General features: G+C 39.9%; 1 protein-coding gene across 6 annotated transcripts; it reads right to left on the bottom strand.

Annotated features, from left to right (window-relative positions):
* Positions 1–2,400: 2,400 nt before the first annotated feature.
* On the bottom strand, positions 2,401–25,000 carry RECQL (RecQ like helicase). 6 transcript variants are annotated; one of them, XR_005827967.1, is made up of 17 exons: positions 24,529–24,897; positions 23,931–24,016; positions 23,010–23,082; positions 21,504–21,701; positions 19,577–19,756; positions 18,570–18,676; positions 17,416–17,614; positions 16,111–16,277; positions 15,469–15,550; positions 14,202–14,350; positions 13,999–14,116; positions 12,201–12,339; positions 11,287–11,378; positions 9,147–9,366; positions 8,129–8,258; positions 7,675–7,922; positions 2,401–2,796 (listed from the first exon to the last, which is right to left on the bottom strand). XR_005827967.1 is itself a non-coding variant. In XM_040594664.1 (17 exons), exons 4-17 carry the CDS (start codon positions 23,023–23,025, stop codon positions 7,734–7,736), a joined length of 1,986 nt encoding a protein of 661 aa, XP_040450598.1. In that variant the 5' UTR covers positions 23,026–23,082; positions 23,931–24,016; positions 24,411–24,495; positions 24,619–24,897; the 3' UTR covers positions 7,628–7,733. The 6 variants fall into 6 exon arrangements, 4 of the variants coding, with proteins under 4 accessions (XP_040450598.1, XP_040450599.1, XP_040450600.1 ...); XR_005827966.1 differs by lacking the exon at positions 2,401–2,796 and adding an exon at positions 5,139–6,239; XM_040594664.1 differs by lacking the exon at positions 2,401–2,796 and adding an exon at positions 24,411–24,495 and having other exon boundaries at positions 7,628–7,922; positions 24,619–24,897.
* Between the last annotated feature and the right edge of the window lie 34 nt (positions 25,001–25,034).

The following is a 25,034-nucleotide window of genomic DNA, read 5'->3' as shown; positions in this document are numbered from 1 at the left end:
AGTGTAATTTGGTAATGAGGTGATAAAGCGCAACAATTTAAGGTATTCTTTAATGTCCTCTCTGTATTCCATAGTGCCATTCATGAACATAGGTTGTTTCATACTGGCTGTTGGTTTGCTGTAATTGATACTTGGGAGTTGCTGTTTATTTACAGTCAAACCAGGGACAATTTGTTTTACTCTGCTAGATGCAGAGTTGACAATATATATTAAGACTTCTCCCAGAAAATCATTCTAATTATTTTTTCAGAGAATGACTGTTTAATTAAATGAATTAATTCCACTTTTGGCAAAGGTTTCAGTTGCATGGTGAGTGAAATACTAAGTTTTAGTTGCTAACAAGATTCTACCAGAAAAACAAAGATGAAGAGCATGTTCGAATGTCTGGGGGGGGAAATCCAAAATGAAACCTACCAGAAATTATGTTTATAATGAGTCTGAACTTGCCTTACTGATCATTGGCTGCTAAGATCTTAAAAAAAAAATAATTAAGGAAATCTATCATTCAGTCTCATGTGTGCCTAAGCAATACATGTACAGCAGTAGCTGTTGGGTCTTCACAAGTAACAAGCACAGTTACTTGTTTCTGGGAACACCGATGGTCATCATAGGAAGTCAACACGTATGTCTACTGACATATGTAACTGACATACAGTTAATATTTTCCCTGCTGAAATGAGGCAGAAATCCTTTGTAGCTGAAATTTTCTTCAATCCATAGAGATTGCTGAGGAAAGAGATTGTGACAGTGTAGAATGGCTGCGGTTCAGCTAGCAAGATGTAGTGTCCTATGTTACAGGTTGAGTCAGGTGTGGAATGAAAGAGATTCGTGGTGCTAAATTACACTGCAGAAGGTAGGACTGAGCAAAGAAACCAGCATCGATGCATTTTAAATAACCAGTTTCAGAGGGTATTGATTACATGACAGTAAGTACTTCTTGACCGGGAAAAGCAGGAATAGGAGAAAGCTTCTGCTGAAGTTTTTAACATACCCTGACACTTGCCTGTACTGAAAAACATCAGCTGTTGTGAACTCCAAGTGCTCCTTCAGGTTTATTTCAAAGTAAGAAAAGTTTTTACAGTGAAAACAGTCAGTCAGTGGAACAACCTCTGCCAGGCAGTGGCAGGGTCCTCATCACAGGAGGTTTTCAAGACACAAGTAGCTGGACAGGCTGCTGATCATCTCATCTAGTCTCCCTTTCCCACAAGAGGTTGGACCAGGTCTTTCAAGGTCCCTTCCCATCTGGGCTGTTCTGTCTGCGTGTGGAAGAGTGCTCAACCACGTGGTTTGCTCCTTGTTTGGAAAGGGTATCACTTTCCTCGGTTCTTCCTGCAGGGAACTGTGCCTGCCATTACTATGAAGCTTTTCCTTTTATGTGTCATTAGTCAAATATAAATACTAAGATGGCAATAGTGACCTAGTAGCTTGTAAATGTGAGAGAAGGGAGGTCACGTGGTTCTAGGCTGAGATCAGTCTCAAATGAGTTAATAAGGGGAATTCCCGGGTAACTGAATTTATCCCAACAGCATTTTACAGTCCTGAAATTAGTGCCTCGATATAGATCACCTTCTCGTTCAGAAGACATTAGAGGGGAAATCCAGAACCCTAAAGGGCAAGGAAAGGACCACCCTGGTAACTTTCACCTGGTTCACCAATTCTTTTTTATAAATCGCGTAACGATGACATCTGCATTTCTGAGGGTGAGCACCACTTAAAGGTTCCGTGGGAACTGGAAGGGTGGGCAGGGCTGCTCTGCAGGCCTTCCTCCTCAGCCCTGCCCTTCCTGCTCCAGCTCTGGCAGTCACGGGTAGGACCGAAAGCGCCAAGTTCCCGGTAGCAGCAAAAGGCCTCGCTGGTTACCAAACAGCAGGGTTGCAGTAGCGGCTCAGGTTTTATCAAGGTAATAGCTTAAGCATTCTTTTTATCATCTGTCCCTTTGTACCTAGTACACTCAGGTCACACCCATGTTCAATTTCAGGTCCTGACAGCGTTCAACTTTGAATATATTTTTTTGCCTTTCCAACAACAACAACAACAAAAAGTATGTTTCAATCTAATTCCAAACCTCAAGATTAAGATTTTACTGTAATTTCTGAATTACCAAATTCCCACTACTTGTGAAATATCTTAAAAACGTTAAACATCTTAAACCAGATTCACTTCTAATTAGACTACAGATCTGTAGTTGGACTATAAGCCGATTCCACAAGAGAAGGAGAGGAAAAAAGTATTTCTTGAGTGGTGTTTTTTTCTGTATTACCCAAATAAAGTATGACTCTTACAAAGGGAAGAGCTGAGATCGATAAAAGTTGATCGATAAAAGTACTAGATTTAGGTACTTCTGAAAGGCACAGGAGTGGCGATTTTCTATTTGAGTAACAAGCCAGAGAAATCCAGTTCTAAGAGCAACAGATGTATTTTAAAGGGATAACTACGTATAGTATTTCACAAAAATCTCTGTGATTAAGAAGTAATGCAATGTACCAATGCCCTGTTGAAATTCTTCTCTAAAGTACATTCAGGTACTCCAATAGGCTGTAGTAGGTGTAAGTATTGCAGAAACGGGCCACCTCTGCTCCAAGCTGTAGTGACAGTGATGTCCGCGTGGGCTGGCACAACCACCCCTGTGTGACGGAGGCTTTGGCCCAGGCCCAGCCCCAGCAGCAGGATGCTGCAGCAGCCCAGGTCTCCTGATGCCTGGTGCCTCACCCTGGGCCGGTGGCAGCAGCCTCACCAGTGGGAGCTGCGCTCCGGGTGCAGTGCAGAGTGAAGGAGCTGCCGGAGGCGGTGAGTGGCCTGTGAGGAGAAACAGGAGGTGAAAGGGTCTTCAGAGATGTACAGAGCTACAGACCACGCAGGTGCTGTATTGTAAAAGGAGGGCAAACTTGGATGACCCTCACAGGAGCAGTGGATAGAGGTTCCCTGTCCTGGTTTCGGCTGGGATGGAGTTAATTTTCTTCCTAGTAGTTAGTACAACGACATGTTTGGGATTTAAGGTAAGGATGATGCTGACAACAAGGGATGTTTTAGTTGGTGCTAATTAGTGCTTACTCTAAATCAAGGACTTTCAGTTGCCCATGCTCTGCCAGTGCGGAGGTGCACAAGAAGGTGGGAGGGAGCAGAGCCAGGAGAGCTGACCCGAACAAGCCAAAGGGGTATTCTGTAACACCAAACATAATGCTGGGTATATAAATGGGGGTGGGGTGGGGAGAGCAGGGGTGAGGTTGGCTGGGACCTGCAATCACTGCTCAGGGACTGGCTGGCCATCCATCAGCAGGTGGCGAGCAGTTGTGTTGTGTGTCACTTGAATTTCTTGGGGTTTATTCCTGTCTCTTGTAGCTCCATGTTAATTGTTGTTGTTGTATGTTATGTTATTTCACTTGTTAACTGTTCTTGCCTCAACCCACAGGTTTTTACCTTTTCCTGATTCTGCTCGCCATCCCACAGGGGTGGGGGGAGTGAGCGAGCAGCTCAGTGGTACTTAGTTGCTGGCTGGGGTCAAACCACGACAGTCCTTTTTGGTGCCCAGTGTGGGGCACACCAGGCTGAGATAATGAAAAATCTGACTGCAATGTGTTAGAACAATCTGTTATAAGCATTCATTATGTTATAGTTTAATAGTTGCTGGTTCACAATGTTGATTTGTTTGCTCTCAGAGTTGTTGCGTTTGTTCTTAAAGTTGCATCATGTAGTACCTTACTTGCACTATGTGCTCCCTGTTGTGCTGTTTAATCACCTCTGGGGCCTGGGCTAAGGTTATAATTTTGTTGTACCTTGTAACACTACTTTCTGGTAAGAGTAAAATTGCTGGTCCTGAGGAAACCTGCTGTTTGTCATCCCTGTACTTGGGGAGCCATCTACCGGAAAAGTTTAATAATTCCACCTTTACCCTTTTCTTGGAGAGCAAACCTATAGAGGAGATGTCTTCCCCTATCCTCCCCTTCCCCACCAGGCTGATGACAGTAGCATTTGAGAATTTTAAAAATCCTTGCAATGTTAAAACCAGCATGTTGCTGAATATGTTCCAGGTCTTACTTAAGGTTAAACAACTCTTGAAGAATACCACCCAGAGAGCTGCCCCGACGTTGGATAGTTACAAGTGGCAGGGTGTGTGGGATAGTGTGGGCAAGTACCTAGGACAGTGGGCACCTCCAATGTTTTGGAACTTCACCTCTGAACAAGTGCAGAATCTGGAAAAACTTGTAAAATACTTGGAAAAAGTATGAACCAGAGAACCAACCCATGCTGGTTTTAGTCACCCCTATGCACCAGAAGAAATTGACACAAAAGCTAGCTCATTCAGTAGAAGACAAAGCAGGGCCATCACAGGAACAGGAGGAAAAGGCACAAGAGGATAGCTCCTACTCCCCACTTGTATGGACCAGTATCTCCGCTACTAGCAGTCAGCGTTCTTTTGCTGAAGAGAGGGCTTTTATCCATCAGGGATATAGAAGCTACACACCACAGGGTACCCTATGGCTTCACCTGCAGCACCATGGAGAGGACATGAGGGAGGGGGACAGAAGATCCACCTCGACCCCAGAGGCACAGGTGCATGAGCTGCGAGGAAAAACAGTTACAAATGGGTGTTCTTCCAGGAAAACTGCTGCTCCCGTCTCCAGGGGCCAGTTTCCCAGACAGGGAAGGGCTGATCTTACTCCTGATCCTACAGTGTCCTCGTTTCAGCTGGGATAGACTTAACTTTCTTCCTAGTAGTTGGTATGATTAAGTGTTTTGAATTTAAGATAAGGGTAACATTAACAACACAGGGATGTTTTAGTTAGTGCTAATCAACACTTACTCTAACTCAAGGACTTCTCAGTTGCCCATGCTCTGCCAGCGAGGAGGCGCACGAGAAGGCAGGAGGGAGCAGAGCCAGGAGAGCTGACCCGAACGAGCCCCAGGGATACTCCATCCCACAGAATGTCATGCTGAGTATATAAACTGAGGGGAGTGGGGCAGGGCCTGCCCATTGCCGCTCAGGGACTGGCTGGGGGTGGTGAGCAATTGTACTGTGCATCACGTGTATCTCTTGGCATTTCTTTCTCTCTTGTCTCCCTTCTATTATTATTATTTTAAACTGTTCTTATCTCAACCCATGGGTTTTATCTTTTTCCCCCCAATTCTCCTCCCCCTCCTACGAGGGGCAGTGATGAGGAGCTGTGTGGTACTTAGTTGCCAGCTGGGGTTAAACCACAACACTCCCAGAGGAGGGAAGGCTGTAAACCTCTTGCTTCCAGTAACACAAAAGGGCTCTTTTCTACCTGCAGCTCTGCCCTTTCAGAGTGGGGACAGTGCCCTGAGAAAGGCGGGGATGAATAACTCCGCCAAGGGATGCACCGATGCCGGCTGAACATGAGCCATGTGTTTACACAGTGAAGAAAAAGATGAGAGTTACCAGAGAATCGCTCCTGTGGGGGACAGAAGTCCTCACTGCCAACCTGACTCGGAGACACTGACAAGTTTGTTTCTTATTGGGCACCCAGATCGCAGGTGTTGCTCAGTGACTGTATGATTCAGAATTTTAAAATAGGTAGAAGTGAGGAAGACTAAGTAGAACCACTGCCTTGGCCCTCAGGAGAGCAGACTTCAGCTTGTTGTGGGATCTGCTTGTCAGGATCCCAGGGAAACTGCCCTGGAAGGCAAAGGGGCTCAGGAGAGCTGCTGGGTTTCCAAACCTTCTCAAAACACAAATAGCCCATTCCAAAGCGCAAAAGGTTGAGCAAGCATGGCAGAAGACCAGCACAGGTGAACAGAGAACTCCTCAGCTAGGTGAAACACAAAATGAGGCACAAGGTAAAAGATATCCAGAACAACATGGGACATAGAATAAACATGCATTTTTTGCCTCGTTTTCACTGGTAACATTTTCCCTCCGACCTCCCAGGTCCCCAAGCCTACTAACAGTCTGGGAGTAAAGCAGTAGAGGACAGTGGTAAAGATCACTTCAGCCAATTGGTCGCACACAATTCCACACGACTGGATGGGCCGCACTGAGGGATGCTGAGGAAGCTAGTAGAGGTTGGTGCAAGGCTGCTATCATTTCTGAAAGGACTTGGAGGGTAGGGGAGGATCCTGACAACTGGGAAGAGGCAGATATCTCACCAATCTTCAAAAAGAAGAGCCTAAGGCCTTAACATGCGGTCAGCTTCATCTCAGCCCTCAGAAGACTTACAGAGCCAATACTCCCAGAAGACATCTTCAGACACATGAAGGTGATTGGGAACAGCCAGACAGATCTATCAGAAGCAAAGCATACCTGATCAACCAGGTGGGCTGAGGCAACTGCCTGTGTGAATAAGAGGGTAGCAATGAATGTTGTATACCTTGACTCTAGCAAGGCTTTTCACGTGATTGCCTGTAATTTCCTTACAGCTAAAAATACCAGTGAGATAGAAGCTGGATAAATGTACAATAAGGTAAGCAGAAAGTTGTCTGGACCACCTGGTTCAAAGAGTTGTGATCTGTGGTACGAGGTCCAGCTGGTGGCCATTTACTACTGGCAACACTCAGTTCAATACTGGGGCCATTACAATTTAGGGTCTTCACTAACGATCTAGGTACAAGGATGGAGTGTGCTCCAGCCAGTCTGCAGGTGATACCGAAGCTGGGAGAGCTGTTGATACACTGGAGGGCAGGGCTGCTATTCAGGCTGGACACATGGCCTGACAGGGACCTCTAAGTTAAAGGTAAAAGCACAGTCCTGCACCTGGGATGGAGTAACATCACACAACAGTACAGGCTAGGGCCAGACTGATTAGCAAATAGCTTTGCAGGAAAGGACCCAGGTTCCCAGTAGATAACAAGCTGAACACAAACCAGCAGTGTGCCTCTCCAGCACAGCCAACCGCATAGTAGACCATATTAGCAAGAACATAACCAGCAGTTTGGAGGAAAGACTCTTCCTGGGTATTCAGCACTCATGAGATTACAGCTGCAGTGCTGGGTTAAGTTCTGTACATCCCAGTAAAAGAAACATACTGATACACTGGATTGAGTCTAGCAGAGGACTACCAAGCTGCATAGGTGTGCAGAGAGGAGAAACAGAGAACTGGAATACTTCCAGATTAAAAAGAAAAAAGCTGGAGGTGAGGGGGAGTGATTGTTGTCTTCAACCACCTAACGGAAGAGCATAGCAGCAATAGGGCCAGATATTTCTCAGATGAGCACAGTGGTAGGACAAGAGGCAACACACAAGTTGCAACCCAGGAAATAACAATTAGCTCTATGAAATGTACTTTTTTTTAAATTTATTTTTTAGTCATGAAGGTGGTCAAACACTGGAACAGGTGCGGAGAGGGGTGTGCAATCTCCATTCTTGGGGATGGACAAAACCAGACACAACCCTGAGCACCCTGTTTCAGCTGGACCTGCTTTGAGCAGGAGGATGTATTAGATGATCTCTGAAGTCCCTTCCAGGCTGCATGATTCTGGAATAGTGTCACTATATGCTACACTTCCAAAAGAGTTTAAAACGCAACACAGTAATTACTTACATTTTGTAGTCATTGCTGTATCGTGCTGTACGCACCGGTTATTTTGATATGAAGCATTTTTCCCTTGACTATTGACTTTTTCTATATTTGAGGGTTTTAAAGATACTTGTTTCCATTTGTTTTTCTTAAAAAAAAAAAGGCACAAAAAAGAACGTTACTAAAACACAACTGAACTTACACATTGCGTTGCACATGGAGAAGCAAACATGATTAGATCCTAAACGTAGTCTGTAAAAGTCAGTCAACAACTACTGGTTGGTCATCTCCACCTGCCTGAATCTTAAGCTTCTTTGCTTTTAAGTTAGAACCACAGTTAGGTCGTTTATGCTGCTGAGACTTCTTCACCACTGAATCTTGAACAGTCTTTGAAATAGTCTGACAGTCTTCACTGCTTCCTTTTGAATTCGAAGACTGAGATGGTTTGTCCTGTAAGTTATAAACAATTCTATTAAAATTCTAACATTGTTTTTCTTCTTTTTAGTGTTCCTGCACAAGAGAGGATACTTATGAGGTCCATTTTAAATCCTGTTGATTGCATTACTATGAAAAATATATTGAGCAGCTACCAAACTATTAAAATGAACTATAATGGAAAAGATATCTATATAGCAAGTCAGTACAGATATAAATACCTTGTAAACACTTTTCTTGTTTGTTATCCCTTCTATAGTTATGATGTGTGCCTCATTTTTCAGCAGACCTGCTTTTGGTCCTGTCTTCAGGTAGGATATTGTAGCGAATGCTGTGAAGCTGAAGTCTTCCCTGCATAAATTAAATCAAGTGTTACAAGGAAAGGTTGGAGAATGAGATAGCCTAGACCATGCAGCTGGAAAATGTGACACATTAACCCTTCTGATGGATGTTCCAAATAACAGCTTCATTCTGCTTTACCTATTCAAGTGGATAGTTAATTTAGAGTGAGTCTGGTCAACACTTAATTGTGGACACACAGACACACGTCAGTCTGTTGGAATACACGGAGGAAAATAAGGAAAACCAAATGTAATAAGTCATCTGTTCACCCTCTTAAGAGTATTAAAAAATCAGCTGTACAAACAGATGCCAAAAAAACTTAAGACAAAAATAAAAGAATGAAATATTTGATTTGTACATATTCTTGAAACTTCTAAAACTATATGAAAACACAAAACACATACCCTACAGACAGCCACATTACAAAAGGAACACTGTTATTTTCACTATGCTTTCTTAAAATTTCTGAGTACCACTTTCCACGTTAGTCAGCCTGTCCTGACTTAGACTTCATCTGGGCAACCCCATTTGCTTTGCTTATCCATGGAATGTAAATGAGACTGCATGTAAACAGAAGACTTCTCCAAAATGAAGCCTGCTGCAGATTTAAAGATTCAACCCAAACACAGGAGACCCCAGCTTTCTAAAAGTGCAAGAGATGCAGCATTTCAAATGTTCCTCCAACTTCTGTTTTAACATTTTGAAGTAGAAATATAGTAGTCTTTTGATATTTTTCAAAAATACATTTTGATTTTTTAAAAATACATTAAATGCATCTGAAATAAAGGCTAAAAATGAGACTATAAAACGCATCTGTTAATATTATACAAAAGTAACATGATAGTAAAGAAAAATTACTACTAAACATTAAAAAAAAGAAGTAATCATCTTACATACTTCAGATACTGCTGCAGCAGTAAATGGACAATAATTCTCTCCAGTTCCTCTCGAGGGTGCTTTGGTGGAGTAACTTCAGCTACCCTGAATTTTGATACACCTTTCCCGGACCACGCATCGATTAATTTCAGTGGGGTGAGTTTCTCACTCATGTTTTCAGCTTGCTCAAGTATCTTGATTAGATCCCTGCAGTACCCTGTTATATCCATTTTCTCACATGCTACAAATAAAAGTGAAGTAATAATATAGATAGCAAGTTATTTATAGTTGTTTAAATAGCATCCATATATATGTTAGGTGTACACATATATATTCACTTCTATGTATTTATTTTTATATATATATAGTATAACATTTGCAAGGTAGCTACTATGTCACTCTTCAGCTAGATTCCTTTTCCTCACCCATAATATTTATTATGGAAAGATTAGAGAACAAAGACGACTTGAAGAATATAAGCAAGACACAGACAAAATTAGTCAAAAAAAAAGTATTAATTTCATTATACAGATTAGCTTCATTGTGAATAATTATTCTGAGCACTAACATATCCATTTAGTCCATCACGATGACACTTGTACTGCAGATAATTACCACAACTGCCTCTTCCAATACTAAGAATTAAGTACTGAAAAACTATTACTACTGCTAGGTTTCGTCAGACCTTGCTTATATATCAAAAGGCCCTGAGGGTAAACCAGCAGCAAACAGGATATATTTCAACTATATTTCATCACATGACTCCTGTGAGTCTTAGGTAAAGCCAGCTCCATACTCTTCTCAGCCTCTGATTCCAGTATAAATTTCAGCTAAGCCCCATTTCCAACTAGAAGACAGCAAGACATTATCACTCACATGATTTTGCAAAACAGTTTTATTATATAGATATTAACTGTATAAAGAAGCGAAGTATCTTTTAGTCTACTTCACCCCCAAAAAACATACAAGGCAACAAAGCCTAGTTATGAGAACACCTTTGATTAGAGTTGTTCCTAAGGTTTTCAAGTGTTGATCACAACATCATCCAAATGCTTTGGAACAGGTATGTGGCATGTGGAGATGTTATTTTCCAGATATTAGAAGAATTCACCTTGTCCTAAAAGAAATTTAAGGGGGGTTTGTGTGTCCAGTTAGAGATGCCCAAGACCAACATTTTTCAGTACTCCTCTCAGAGCTTTCTGGCTTTATATGGCATTTCCTTTGTCTAAACCACAGCTCTCACTTAGTAAGTGCAGCAACAGGTACACTTCGTGCATTTTCAGAGACTTAGGGCTTTCTGGATGGGTACTAAAATGACAGTTAAAGCAGTCAATGATCACCCATGAAAGTGTAGTTTAAGCTAGCTACCCAATGCTGCCCAGGATGTCTGCGGGCAAAGCAGCAAAAGAATTTATGCCCCAAAACCATGTTCTACTGAAACCATCCTCCTTTACGATGCAGCATGTCTTGTTTCAGCTCGTCTCCCAAATTCCCTCTACGTCTGGCCCGTTTGCCTTCCCTCTTAGGATCCCAACTGTCTTCCAAAGCGAAGGCATACACTAGACAGGCATTGTTAGAGCTAACACACAGCAAAATCCTGAATTAGTGTGCTCAGTTGTTCTGCACAACTGTCATGCACAGTCCTGCCACAGGTACGTCTCATGAGTGTGCAGCACTGAAATCCTCAGAGATTTTACCAGGCAAGCTGTAAGCGGACAGGTACAAACCGAGCCTTCTCAGAGCCTAAGTGTGAACAGTTTGGCACACAGAGAGCAAGAGGTTCCTTCTCAAAATAAAGCTTTCACACCCAAAATTCTGGAACAAAATCTGACACATACTAGGAACTTTTTAAAACGGGTAAGCCAATCTCCCCCTTGCCCCAGCTTCACTTTTGGGAACAGATGAATGGCTGAGCCTGAAAGATACTAAAGTGCTTGGCCTCAGGTAAAAAGCTAAAGCAGAAAGAAGCCTGCTGAACACCTTGAACTTGGCAACACTAAGCTACCAAAACCTGATGTTCATAACAAAATCTGTACCTTGGAAACAGGCAGTATTATGAGTACACTTACAAGAGTTGCTCACAGATTGTCTAACCTAGACATGTCTGAAAGCCAACCTTCTCTATCTTCTCTGTCATTGGTTATAAAAACAACTTACTTACAGTTCTCTCTACAGCAGTTATCACACATTCTGTTGCAGTTTGCAGAATCCCATACTTCATCAAAATGATGGGCTATGAGGACCCGGCGACATCTGAGAGAACAGAGAGCAAAGAGGGACTACAGAATGTGTGTACACCTGTGTTATAAATCACAAAAGTATCAAAAAGAAGGGCCCTTGGGTCAGCTCATATCTGAAAACACGCATGAAGAATTATTTCTGGAAAAATCAGAAAATAAATACTGCAACACAGTATACCCTGTTAGTTATGCTAACAGGAACAACTAGTAGCTTTCAGTAATAGTAAACACCACAGTAGGAACAATTTGGTTAAAGCAGAAAAGTAAGTATAATCTGCAATCTCAAGAGAATGAAAAGTCATAAGAATATGAACTAGTTCTTAAGCCCGATGACCACATAGGCTATATTGAATGCACAGGTTGTCCACAACATAGATACAAGTGTTTTCCATCAAGTATTCCAAATAGCTGTAATAATAGCATTAAGCATGTGGATTCCTGTATGGCCATTAAACACTGGTACCACAGGATAAAAACAAAGCATTCCAGTTTTTCCTCTGAATGGAATTTGAAATTCAGTGTTTGTTGACAGATATTTCACCTCAACGTAACTGCTTCCAGAACTTTATCCTGAAGCTGGCAAGCAACTCAGCAACATTGAGTTGCGTGCAAGAGTACACATACTGAGCAGCCAAACCACAAACTCCAAACCGCAGACTCTGTTACACTAGTAGTGTGACACTATAGTGTGACAGGGGGGTTTGTTTTGTTGTTGATTTTGTGGGTGGTTTTGTTTGGTTGTTTTGTTGGGTTTTTTTTTCTAAATGCCCTCTAAAATACCCAAGAATATTAGCCTATTTAAAAACTGAGCAAACAAGCCACCATAATAACTTACTTCTTCATATTCTGGCAGTAAGACACCATATCATACAGCTTCTCTTGCCCTACATTTTCCATCACTACCATTGAGCTGATTCTGAATATATCTCCAAAACCATAATACAAAATGCAGTCAGCTTTTTGGTCATCTCTACCTGCAATGCATTAAACCAAAAAAATTTAGAAAAGATTTATTTTAAGCACAGCATTTTCTGGTACAAATTCCACTTTTATCTGCATGGGCTTCTGCAGCCCGTATATAGAGAACACACGACTGTAACAGAGCATCAAGCATAACCTATTAGCCAATAGAACACAGCATGATACAGACTAGAAATAAAATAGATTTAGAACAGTATTCTAACAAATACAGAATCAAGCAAACTGAAAATACTACACAATGAAGATTTTTACTCTAACAACCAAAATAAGATACTACCATCCTACAGAAAGTCAATGAAATCACTATTTCTTCACCCCAACACCTCTTGGAAAATCCTAGCGAAATACATCTTAAAGCCTAATTCTTATTTGATTAAACGACATTGTGACCTTCAAATAACTTATTAGGTATTAATGATAATAAATAAAGAACTAGGTATGATTAACAAACAAAATATTCTGTTTAAAACCAACTGTGCCTTCTATAGATAACCTAGATCACCTCTTCCTTCCCACTGCCCATTCCTCCCAAGGATGTGCTGATGAGTGCTCCCCTGCTGTTTACAAGATCCAGAGAGTAGAAAAGGTCTAAACCCCCTAAACTTTTAAAAAAGTTAAACATGTAACAGAAAGGAATTACTTCACTTGGATGGGCAAAGGGAAAAAGGAAGGTTTCATAAACTAAGTAGTATGTTCAGGCAAACTAGTAGCAGTGCTTAAGTAATCCCTCCCCAGAAGAATCTCATTTAAATTAAGTCATGAAAAAGAAACACAAATTCTCGCTTTAATAATCCAAAGCTGATAAGCACTGTGAATCAACTGTTGCAGCACCTATATGGTCCTTGTCTCACCACTTCAGTATTTATAATTCCTGTTACCTCTAGCACTATCCAAAGTAACCAGGTTCTAGTGTAAACAGATGCAAACTCCCACAAACTTTGATGACTGATGTATTTCTTAGGCCAGCATTAAGGCCAATTCCTATCATACAGGCATAGTTAAGATCTCAGCCAGTTGCCCCTCAATGTCCTTAAAAACCTTTCCTCCACATAGATTCAAATTGGTCTTTGAAAAAGTAATAATGCACAAGGTCAAAAAGCCTAGAATAAAACACCACAAAACCTTTTCTTTTCCAGCCATAACAGCTATTTAGTGCTGCTATACATTGATCAATCCTTTAAATTCCCTGCTCCAGACTCCCTATCCTACCTGTATTTTTGTGGCCACCAAAATTCATACAGTGATTAGACATAACCTTGAGACAATCTGAGTAAATTACACATCCCAGTAGCAATGTGCAAAATAAATAAATAAATAAATTCCTTTCTGTAACATCTGATCAGTCAATGACATGTTATGAAATTATTCTGGTAAGCCACATATGTAAAAAAAAAAATCAAATAATTAAAAAATTGCTGAGTAAAGGGCTACGTACCCAGCTAGTCTTTGCTATACTGCAGTACAGAGGCCTGAGATCATGCATGTAGTTTATATTTGCTTTAAAGCCTCTTTACAGAGGCAGAGTGGAATTATACACTTTGGAACGTGTCTCAAAGACAAGACACTTTACACAAATGGCTGAAATCAAAGTACAATTTTATTTGTTTAAAGGATGTAAATGGTGACTTTGCAAAAGACATTTCCTACAATACCTGCACGTCCACTCTCTTGGTAGTAGTTCTCCATGGATTTGCTCATAGAATGATGAATTACAAACCTCACATCAGGTTTATCAATTCCCATGCCAAAAGCAACAGTTGCCACTACAACCTGAAAAAAGATTAAGAAACCATCAAGGTACCAAAACACAATTTGTTTACGTAAGATATAAGTCTATGAAAAGTATTTACTTAACCTGGATTTGATTTGCTGCCCATCCTTTATGAACTTTCGTCTTATATTTAGCATCCATGTTTGCGTGGTAAGTCCCCGCCTTGATTCCCAGTTTCTGCAAACTCACAGTTACTTGCTCAGAATCCTTCTGAGAAAAACAGTAAACAATTCCTGCACAAAAGAGAGATGCCTTATTGTAATGTCTTTTTAAAAAAACCCAAAAATCTCCAATACTTAAAAACAACTTTGAAAGTTTTATTAACTTAGAAATAAATAAATAAATAAACATTAAACAATCTTAGCGCCTACTCAGTCTGCAGTATTGGTAGCCATGAAGGGAACTTCAATTATGAGCTTTGACTCGTAGGCTAAAGAGAAAATACGGCTGCCAATCCACATAATCATGGAAGTGTTCTATTAATCTTCAAGGAAGACAATGGTTATTAATATTTATGTAAAGGAGTGCTGCTCCTTATGACACCTCACTTGATGTTTCAAATGCTTTTTGTCATTAGTCAGTCTGGGTAAATCAAGGATTACACACAAAGCCATGCGATCTGAGATCATCTTTGCACAGTTCGTACTCCAGGAGCTGGTCACCACAGTCACAGAGTTCCACAGCAGAGACAGGGTCAGACTGCTGCTCTGGAAAATTGGTTCTGCTGCCTTTGTAATACGGCTCTCCTCTTTATTTGCACTACATAATTTGATGGTTACGTAAAGTCCAACTTCTTCCTTATTTGCACTACATAATTTGTTGGTTACATAAAGTCCAACTTCTTCCTTATTTGCACTACATAATTTGTTGTTACATAAAGTCCAAGTTTTACAGTTCTGCTTCCATCACAAAAGTGCAATTCACCCCACCACAGACCCATTCTGAATAATACATGAATCTTATGTTCCAATGTGAAAAAGAAGTGTTAAAGATAGTAACTATCCTGACACAGATACTAAATGACATATGCATGATTTAAGAACATATAGATAAACATTTTTGAGCCCTGTTTGCACAATCTTAAGAATTTGTTATACTTACCTATGTAAATATTGTTCTATATACATCAACATTATATTTCAATACTTCAGAATATCTAAGTAAACTGTAAACATTTAAGCACTAATGAATGAACAGAGTAATTATTCAAGGTACAGATCTTACTAAACTTCATTTCTTCTAATGCTGAATCTTTAAGGCTGAATTTCTCTACGTGTTTCAGTATCATTTGAAAACATACCTTTAACGCTGAAGATTATAAAAAGTGCTTTTTATTTTTGACACTTTTTACCTGAGAGTCCTTTGTATCTTCCATTAATGATCTTAACAATGTCCTCAATGAAATCTTCACTATTTGAAGGCTTATGCCGAACCTCAAAAAATAACATGAATATGCCAGAGAGTTCTTCAAGCGGGCACAGTCTGTCAAACAATCCTATTATTCTACTTCTACCAGTACAACAAACACAATAACTATTCTGCCATTTAACAAAAATTACTATATTCTTTTTGTGTACAGCCAGATTACATCTCAAAAGTCAACAGAAAAACAGTAACAAAACCACAAGTTTTCCTACGAAGAACAATAAAAGAACCTGTGGCTAATCTGAAAATACAACACAGCACAATAATTCACAATTTTTTGCAATCATATGAAATATTCCAACAGGTTACAGCAGCCTGACCCTGCTACCTATCTCTCCCCTGTACACAGTCCTATCTGCTAAGCCTTGCTCACAAAGACAGAGGACCCCAAGTTTCTTTGCAGAGGCAGCAAGTTCAGCAAGATGAGGTAATGAAAGAACACCATCATCCAGTTGAAAAGCTATTTATTATTAAAATGTGTAACTCAAAATCTATTATAAAATTCATCAGCTATACCTTACATAAGACAACATGACTGTGATGCAGTCGAACAGGTAATAAGACATACCTCATAGTAAAGATTGGGCCGGTTGAAAGAAGCAGTGAAGGTAATGCACTTCTGAACATGCAAAATTTTCTGAGCATCCTTTAAAACATGATTTGTAGCAGTTGCTGTCAATCCAATCAAGGGAGCATTGGGAAACTGTCTTTTCAAGATACCAAGAGACTTGTAATCTAAGCAAAAAAAAAAAAAGGGGGGGGGAAAGATTTCTCATATCACAGATCCAAAGTTAAAAAAGGTATTCGTGTAGATAGTACTAAATGGGCTAATACTGCAATAAGCGTTACTACTGATCAATTTACTACAGAACTATTTTATATATCCAAATGAAGTAATAGGAAGGTTGCACTTATCAAAATAGAAGCTTTCTCTTCTAGCTGAATTTTACAGAAGCAGCCACAATTCAGAACGCAAAACATACTGAAATAGAAGTTCTTAAAAAGTTAGAAAAATGTAAGTGGCATCACAATAACAAACATTCAGGTTATTTTGCAGGTCTGTTTTTACAAACACAGCTTTGGTAATAAACAAGCAATGTGAATTTGGATACACAGACCAGACTGTACTACAGAAAGAGTTTAAAGGCTCAGTGCTGACAGTCACTTGCTGCCTTAGAACAGAAACGCAGCCAGAGGTAAGTATCCAGATTCCACATTGCCAGTTTAACTGGCATGACTCTTTGCTCAGGAACCATTTAACAAAACTACAAAGGTTGACTTTACAGTTACTATGGCTTCGAATCAGGCTTTCTTTCAAAGGCAAAGAAACAGTAACCAGTAAGTAACCCTCTTCTGCAACCGACGGGAAAGAGACTGATAGGAAACAGACTAAGGCACTTTCTTTCCCTGCGAGTCAAGGGTGTTTGTTTCAATTTGCTTTAGAAGCAATTAAAATGTATTTCACAAATTTACAAAATGCTCTACCTCTGTCAACCATAGTGTTAGTGAGTAGTGTACAGAATGACACTTTTTCACACAGCAGTAGATTAAAGATGACTATAGTCCATATTAAAGATGGCAGCCAAAAACTTTGCTTTTTAAGCTCCAATTAAAGTAAACTGAATTAGGAGTTCTTCAGATTACTCATAGAAACACCTACACTGAAATCACCTCCATGTGTATGCACTTAGCTTCTGGACAAGGATATAGTAATTTGTGAATTAAATTTGAAGTCCTTGAGCTAACACAGCTGCTTGCCACACTCTAAGTATCTACTTAACACACGAAGAAAGCACCTGGCTTTATTTCAGGCCTAACTCATTATTTATTGATGCCCAAATAACCCTGCAAACTGCATTTCTAATGAGCGTACCAGGCCTGAAGTCATGGCCCCATTGACTACAGCAGTGGACCTCATCTACAGCAATGCGAGCAAGACACCCTGCTTGATAAGCTTTCTCTAGCTTTGACATGAACATTTTGCTTTTTGCAATCTTCTCCGGGGTCACATAAATGAGCTTCAGTTGTGAATTTCTGTTTAGCATTTCAGTATGAACCCACTTCACGTGTTCCTGTTCAAAACAAAAGGAGAAATCAGGGGCTAACAAACTAGGACAACACACTGAAGTTGCTTAGCGTTAGGATTCTTAAGAGGTTATTAACAATTCATAAGGGTAATTAACAGAAACTGATTAACATTTTATATATAATGATCTTCTAGAGTAGTGGTAAATACTGTGTAACAGTTTGTTTTAATACTAAATACCTGCCACAGGGCTTTGAAAAAGGAAACTATTGAATACTTGTCTTTGCTTCATCACGTGGTATCAGTATTTTCCCAATAAGTCATGATGTACCAAACATGCCTGTGGTACTACAAGTGTAAAATAGTTTCTTGCACACAACTGTAGCCTTTGCTACTGAATTTTCTAAGTGTTCTACATCAAAGCAAGCTCCGAGTTTGGCACATTGCATTAAGCCACTAACCTATCAAATCCAGTGTCACAAGCAAGTTAACGACCATGACCGCCATGTCATGAAAATAAATTTCACTGTAAAAAGCAATTGACTCATAACAGACTGGGAAATAAGTTGCTTCCTGGCCTCTGGATCAGACAGCCTACCATCCTAAAGTAAGGTAAATAATTATATCTAAAAGCCTGCACTGCTCAACATGTTACTAGTGGAAAAAAAATAATCACATACTCCAATCTTCTTTTAAATCTAAAAACTGACTAAAGATCTGCAGAACACCAGCCAAAGGTACTTCACATCCTCTTAACAGCCCCATTACATCTATTTATTCCATGTATTGGTTTACATGTGTTCTTGTCATTAAAACAAGAATGCGAGATGCTTATTCACGTTACCAGTATCACAGCATCTAGCTGGCAAGATACTGTTAATAAAACAGCACTAGCTGATTAAAACTATGCCATTCGCTCAGTTTTCATAAAGAATGTACACAGAAGCAAGATGCTGGCACACACACCACAAAAACCATGAAGACTTGGCAGTTAAACATACCTTACTGCTGGAGGCATTTAACAAAGTTGCAGAAACACCAAGCTGTTCCAAAACCATGAGCTGATCCTCCATAAGTGATATCAAAGGACATATCACGAGTGTAAAACCTGGAACAATCAACTGTTGTACAAACTGAACAGTCCAGATGTCACAAATGTCTCCTCTGATATTTTTTACTAATGCATCAGCCATAGCCCTGTTGTGAAGGAACTGCCAAACGTGAGCTTATGCTTTCATACACAGTGGCAGATCCCCCTCCTAGAAGGCTGACAAGCAAGTGCTTGGTCACATAAGGATACTTCTTATCAACTGCCCATGACACCCACCTTCTCTTACAATCTAGATCACAAACTAATGAGCTGCAATGAGTATCAGAACCAATATACAAAAAGTAAGCTGGATTCGGGTATATGTCACAAGGTGCTAACCTACCATAAAACAAAGCAATGCTAGGTATTGGTAAATTCAGTCTTTGTAACTAAGTGAACTTCCATGCAATTGGATGGGTTATTTTTCAAAAACAAGCTTAAAAACTAGAACTATACACTTATTTTAGAAAATGAATATGCAAAGTCACTCCTAAATAATCCAAAGCTAAAACTTTAGAGTGGAAGAGACAAATAACAGATGTCCATACTTTAATAAAAAATGTACAGTCTGTATATTGAATTAAAAAGGAAAGAAAGGAAGAAAAAAAACAGTAACAAACTTTTAAAAAGTTCTTTCAGTGATTAATAATACAATGTATCAAGAGGAACCTAGATAAATTATTTAAATCTAAATGGCGTCTAAAAGGCACATTATTTTAAAGCTGTTATTGCTCCTTACGAAAAAAATAAAGCGAGCAAAGCAAATTTTTCTAGTAAATCTTTTTCTCATACTTCTGCTTTTCCCCGCCCCTCACTGTGATATTAGACACCAATACAGTTAATTTTCCAACTCACTATAAAAAGGAGAAAATAAATCCAATTGTCTATATATCACCTTTTCTTCCCTTTCATACATACCATCAGAACAGACAGCTGGTAACTGATAGCAAAGGCTCTTCCCACCACCTGTAGGCATGACAAGAAATATATCCTTTCCCGCCATTGCAGCATTTACTGTTTCAAGTTGCAAGTTCCTAAACTTCTGAAGTTTAAATTTGCTCTGCAGTGCAGTTTTTATCTTGTCATACCATGGAAAATCTGTTAAGGGAAAAAAAACCATCCCAAACATTTCATAACAACATTAAAATAAAAGAAGGAGGGGCATTTTATGTATAAAATAACTAAGTCTGGAAGCGACACAATTTTAAATCAGGGAAAATGTTCAAAGATTCAATAACGGCACACAAAAAGCTATAGACAACCTGAGTCTGTATAAACCAGTTTTTAAGGTGGACCTTTGAAAACCCTATGAAGTGTAAACACAATCCACCTCCAGACTAAAGGCTGTCATTGCACATAAATGTTAACTAACGCAAAAAACTCACAAACAGATTAAGAACTTCAAAGTGCTAATGATCAAGTTAACTGAGTGGTCCAAAATTAAATGGGAATGAGAAGCCCACCCTGAAAATAAAAAACCCCAGACACTGAGCTCTATAAGATTTACCCAAATGCTTCCCTCATACAAATGCAGTGATTACAAATAGTATAATGAAGGCAGGGATACATTTTTTCCCCATATATTCCAATGATAATAAGCATTTATTAAAAAAAGGGAGGGGAGAGGAAGTTTAATCCTCCCCAAAACAATCACCCCAACATGTTTATAATAGTTTTTTCTTTTCTTCAATAAAGAGCTAAAGATGGCATAATTTAAAGAGATAATACTGTAAAAAATTAAATTCTAGATGCATCAGGAGGCATATTAACCTTTTCCATATTACTAATACTCAAATGCAGAAAAACTGTGGAAACGCCGGACTACACCTCATGCAATGAAGAATTAACTTTGGGACTTGAGGTGACATTGCTGCCTGATTTACAAAGAACACAGCAAAGATCCAGGGCTCTCCGAAACCAAGAAAAACCTCCCACTGACTTCAGTGAGCTTTATACTGGAACCAAATTTAGCTACTGCTCTTATTCAACATGTATGCAACATCTGATTGCAAAGATGTTAGTTTTCAAAGCACAGGAGGAAAGAACTAGGCACAAAGCTACCCAAATCATACAACAGATACAGGCAGAAATTAACAGTGCATTTCCAAATTGCAAAGTAAAAGAGATGGTGGAAAAATAATAAAAATATCTGAATTTAATTTGGCTAGCCATAACATGGTCAAGACCCACCAACTATCCAGGACTTCAGTTAATGTTTAACTTGAAAGACAGCGTCTCCAAAAGAACAGCAGCCCTCATACCACCATGAGGCACTTGCCACTTCGATTAACTCTACCATACTTATGTATTCTATGTTACTTTCGGCAGCCCACATCCATCTAATTTGCATTAATTTGGTAAGACAGTGAGGCTGCATCACCCATGGCATGGCAAACACAACCAGTGTCCTACCCACTCAAGCAAGAAGAAACACAAAGACAGCAAGTAGTAACTTCGAGAATGAAAAAATGTTATTATTAAATCCTGAAAAAATCCAGAGTAATTATTTTTAGAATATAACCAGAGAATATAAGTATTGTGATATATCCACATTTACTCTGGGATTCAAATACAGTTGTGACTTTGCAACAAGCAAAGAATAAAAGTATCTATAACACGCTATTCTTGTGATAATTCTGCCTAGAATAACTCAGGTTAGTATTTAGGAACATCTGGGGAGTTAAGTGCAAATAGTACCCTGTGTAATTAAGATGGCAGACCACCCAGCTGAACAAAATGCAATAGGAAAATATCACTATCCAAACATAACTCTGTATGAACACATTTTCCCCTTACTGAATTAGTTTACTTCTATATTAGAATATTTGAATTTGACTCTGTAAACCTTTTTTGTTCCATGCCTCAGCTGAGGTTTCGGTGTCTTTACTTCCGCCTGCCTCCAAGTCTTCTGAAGACTGCTTTATCAGACTCTTCACTCTCATCTTCTTTTGAATGAGTTCCTGTTGTTTATCCACAAGCTCCTGAATCTGCATCTCCACTGCTTGCAGCTCATTTTCGATGGAAGCCAGTACCTCCTCTAGTACTGAAAGGAAAAGCAAGGTGATGGCAGAATAGAGACTACAGCTAACAGGCTAATTCAGTTTTCAGTGGTATTTTAATTTATTGATTGAAAACAATCAAAATTAAACAGAAAACAAAAGCATCTAGAGAAACGGAGCCTAACAGGTTCACTGATAAGATTATAGCATTTAATACTGTATATGCCATGTAAAAACACTTAGCAAGGCTTAACAATGTATTTGTTATATTAGTAGGTCATACATACACAAGTATACTGTAAGTTATCATCTCCAATATCACGTACGAGAGATATGCAAAACTATCTTTGCCTGTGTTGATTAATAAGGAAAAAAATATAGCACATTCCAGCTTCTCAAAAGCAGTGCCTCTCCAGAGAAACACTTGAAATTATTTTCTTCTCTGCAGATGCATGTTAAGCAGCAAAAAACATTGTGCCCCTGGCCTGAGATCAAATCTGCAAGTGTTACAACAAAGACAAGTACTCCAGCCAATTCCAGGATGGGCACAACGTTAGAACATCTTTAATAGAAAGCATTTACATGTAAGCTGCAACACTAAATTCAGAAAATAAAGGTCTTTTGAAGATGGAAATAGGGTCCACCCAGATCTCCCTCCTATGCAGAACCAGAGGATCTGCTGAACATCACAGTTTTAACACAGAGATGAACACTTCTGCGAACATAAGCCATTCTTCACATCTGAAAAAACTGAAGTAACACAAAAGCAAACAAAAGCTTGAGTTACATAAGTGAACCTTTGGCAGGTATTTGCCTGTTTACATTCCCACATCCATCTGTGTGACTTACAGGTTGTGTTCTAGAATCCAGTCCCCAGAGTTTAAAAGAATAATACATACCACAGCATGTCAAGTGTGTATCACCTCCGCCCCGGAAAATAAGAGATTTTGTTCAAAGCATAGTAGATATGATAACGTACTGAAGGGAGCAAAATTGTATGATATGGAAAAAGATATCTCCATTACACGTGGCACAAAATGGGGACAACAGTAGCCCACTGCTACTCAGCAGGGAAGGGTTGAAAGTATCTTAAAATATGAAGCATATTTTCAGAATATTAAAACCCAAGTAATTTCCTTGACAAACCTGCTTTTTAGTTCTTATCCAAGGAACAAAAAGTTATCCAGTAAAAGAACTTTTGCTTCAAATCTGAAGTACAATAGCACAGACCCCACAAACTCTTTTTTTGTATACATTAAATTCATATAAATATCAATCAATAACATCAGGTGACTGTGTCTGTTAGCTAAAAGATAGCAAAATGAACATATTACATACTAATTTTTTATTACCTGCAACAGCTGTCATCTTTGGAGATTAGGGGATGTTATCCTTAGGAGATCTTATTTGACCAAGCAACTATCACTATGAATAAAATAAAAAAAGTATTAAAAATGATTTAATGAGTAATCCTTCTAAAACTTAGAAAAAAATTTACTGCAAGAGATTTTTCATCAGTATAGGAGGTGTTAATGTAACAGATTAAGTACTGGTTCATTTAATCGGCCTATATAAATACGCTCAAGTAAATGACACACTTTGTTTCCTTCTACAAAGGAGACACAACCAATTCCTAAGGCTTCAGCTCACCAGCTTTCTAGATGGAACCAAGTTAATTTTGACTAAGTCATAAATTTCCTGCAAGAGACATGGTCTAATATAGACCAGTCATTCACCTACCTTTAATCTATCTTTTTTTTTTTTTTGTTTCTTCAAAGACTATTTTACAGAAAAGTCTGAACAAATTATATTGTACCCTTTAAAAAAGCAGCCATCATAACACCTAGAGGAACACTTCCAGGAGGAAGTAGTTTGGTTCAGAGAAGGGGATCAGTTTTCATGTGATCATCAGTGAGATGAACTTGGAATTGTATTTATTGGCTAACTTTTTGAACAGCATTCTTTGTTCTATTACATGCTAACAATACAAGACTCAAGAAACTTAATATTCTCTCACTCTTCTTGAATTCTGAGCTATTTATTATATACATAGGAGCCAAATCTGAGGGAAAGTGAAAGGGAACAAATTCAGTGGACCCTCACTGTAAGCTGATTCTATCATAACATATATTTCCTTGTGTTCCTATAAGGGAGGGGCAGGGGGGCACACATTAAAAAAAGGGGTGGTGGTGTACACATTAAAAAGAATGTGCGCATAAAACACTGACTCTGCCAGAAGAGGTTATAGTTAAAAATAAATTAAAGGCCCATACTTTACAAAGAAGTTCATTACTGTATAACTCAGCAGCATCCAGGTTATGCACATAATCCCAGTTAAGCAGTTCTGTCTTTATACCACCTGCAGAAATACATTTGAAAATATTAGTCTCTCCAAAGTACAGAGCAAACAGGGATATCCCAAAAAATCAGTAGGCATGGATAAAACACACTGTAAGTGTAATACACTACTTCTACACCCCGCAGCAACCACAAACCTCACAAATATTACTAGGCTAATCGCTCAGGAAACACGATATTTTCTTATCCAAGGAATGGGAAGAGAATGGAAATTACCTATGAAAGTTTCCCTAAATGCTGCTTATGCTCCAGACGTCTTTAACTCCAGCCTCTAAAAGCAGTAGCTCCGCATACCTTATAATTAATGCTATACCACCACTGCCAATAAAGACCCTCAGTTACTATTTGATTCCTTAAAACCCACTTCTCCTAAGAAACTTAACACGCTTCCTCACCCCGTCTTCTATCAGGCTCCCCACTCAAACTCCTCACTCCCAGCTCTCAGAAGCGATGTTAGAGAGCGTTATCAAACCAAGAGCCCTTAAATCAAAGAATAAAAGCGACAATAATTACCCAGAGGTGTCACCTCAGCGGTAGTTTAACCGGGTAACAACTCCCCCAGCCGGCCGTAAAGCCCCGAGAAGCCACCTTAAAAAGCCCCACCTCTCAGTACTAAAGGAGAACCCAAGCCAGACCGAAAGCAGAGAGAACTGGTCACACCGGCCGCCTCAGCGTCCGCCAAGTGCAAGCCGAACGCGGAACACCGGGGGCACCCCCCGCCCCCGGGTGGAAGGCCCGAGCAGGAAGCCCCCCGCGGTGGGCTGCGGTGCGGGCCGCGCCGCGGAGGAGCAGTGGGACGTGGGACGCACGGGCGGAGGGCGCCGCGTCCGGCAGACCTGGGCAGATCCGGGCAGACCCGCGCGGCCCCGGCCCCCCCGCGCCTCGTTCCCTTCCCCCGCCCCCGAACGGCGGGTTAGTACCGAGGCGCCGCGGCTGCTGCCCACTCCCACCTGGACTGAGGCTCCCAGGCCCCGCCCCCTCCCCGCTCCGCCCCTTCCGCAGCCGGCTTCCCTCAGCCA

This window comes from Falco naumanni, chromosome 5, assembly GCF_017639655.2.
Source record: "Falco naumanni isolate bFalNau1 chromosome 5, bFalNau1.pat, whole genome shotgun sequence".
Taxonomy (NCBI): Eukaryota; Metazoa; Chordata; class Aves; order Falconiformes; family Falconidae; genus Falco; species Falco naumanni.
The sequence above is the reverse complement of the archived record's forward strand: the minus strand, read 5'-3'. Positions and strand labels throughout refer to the sequence as shown.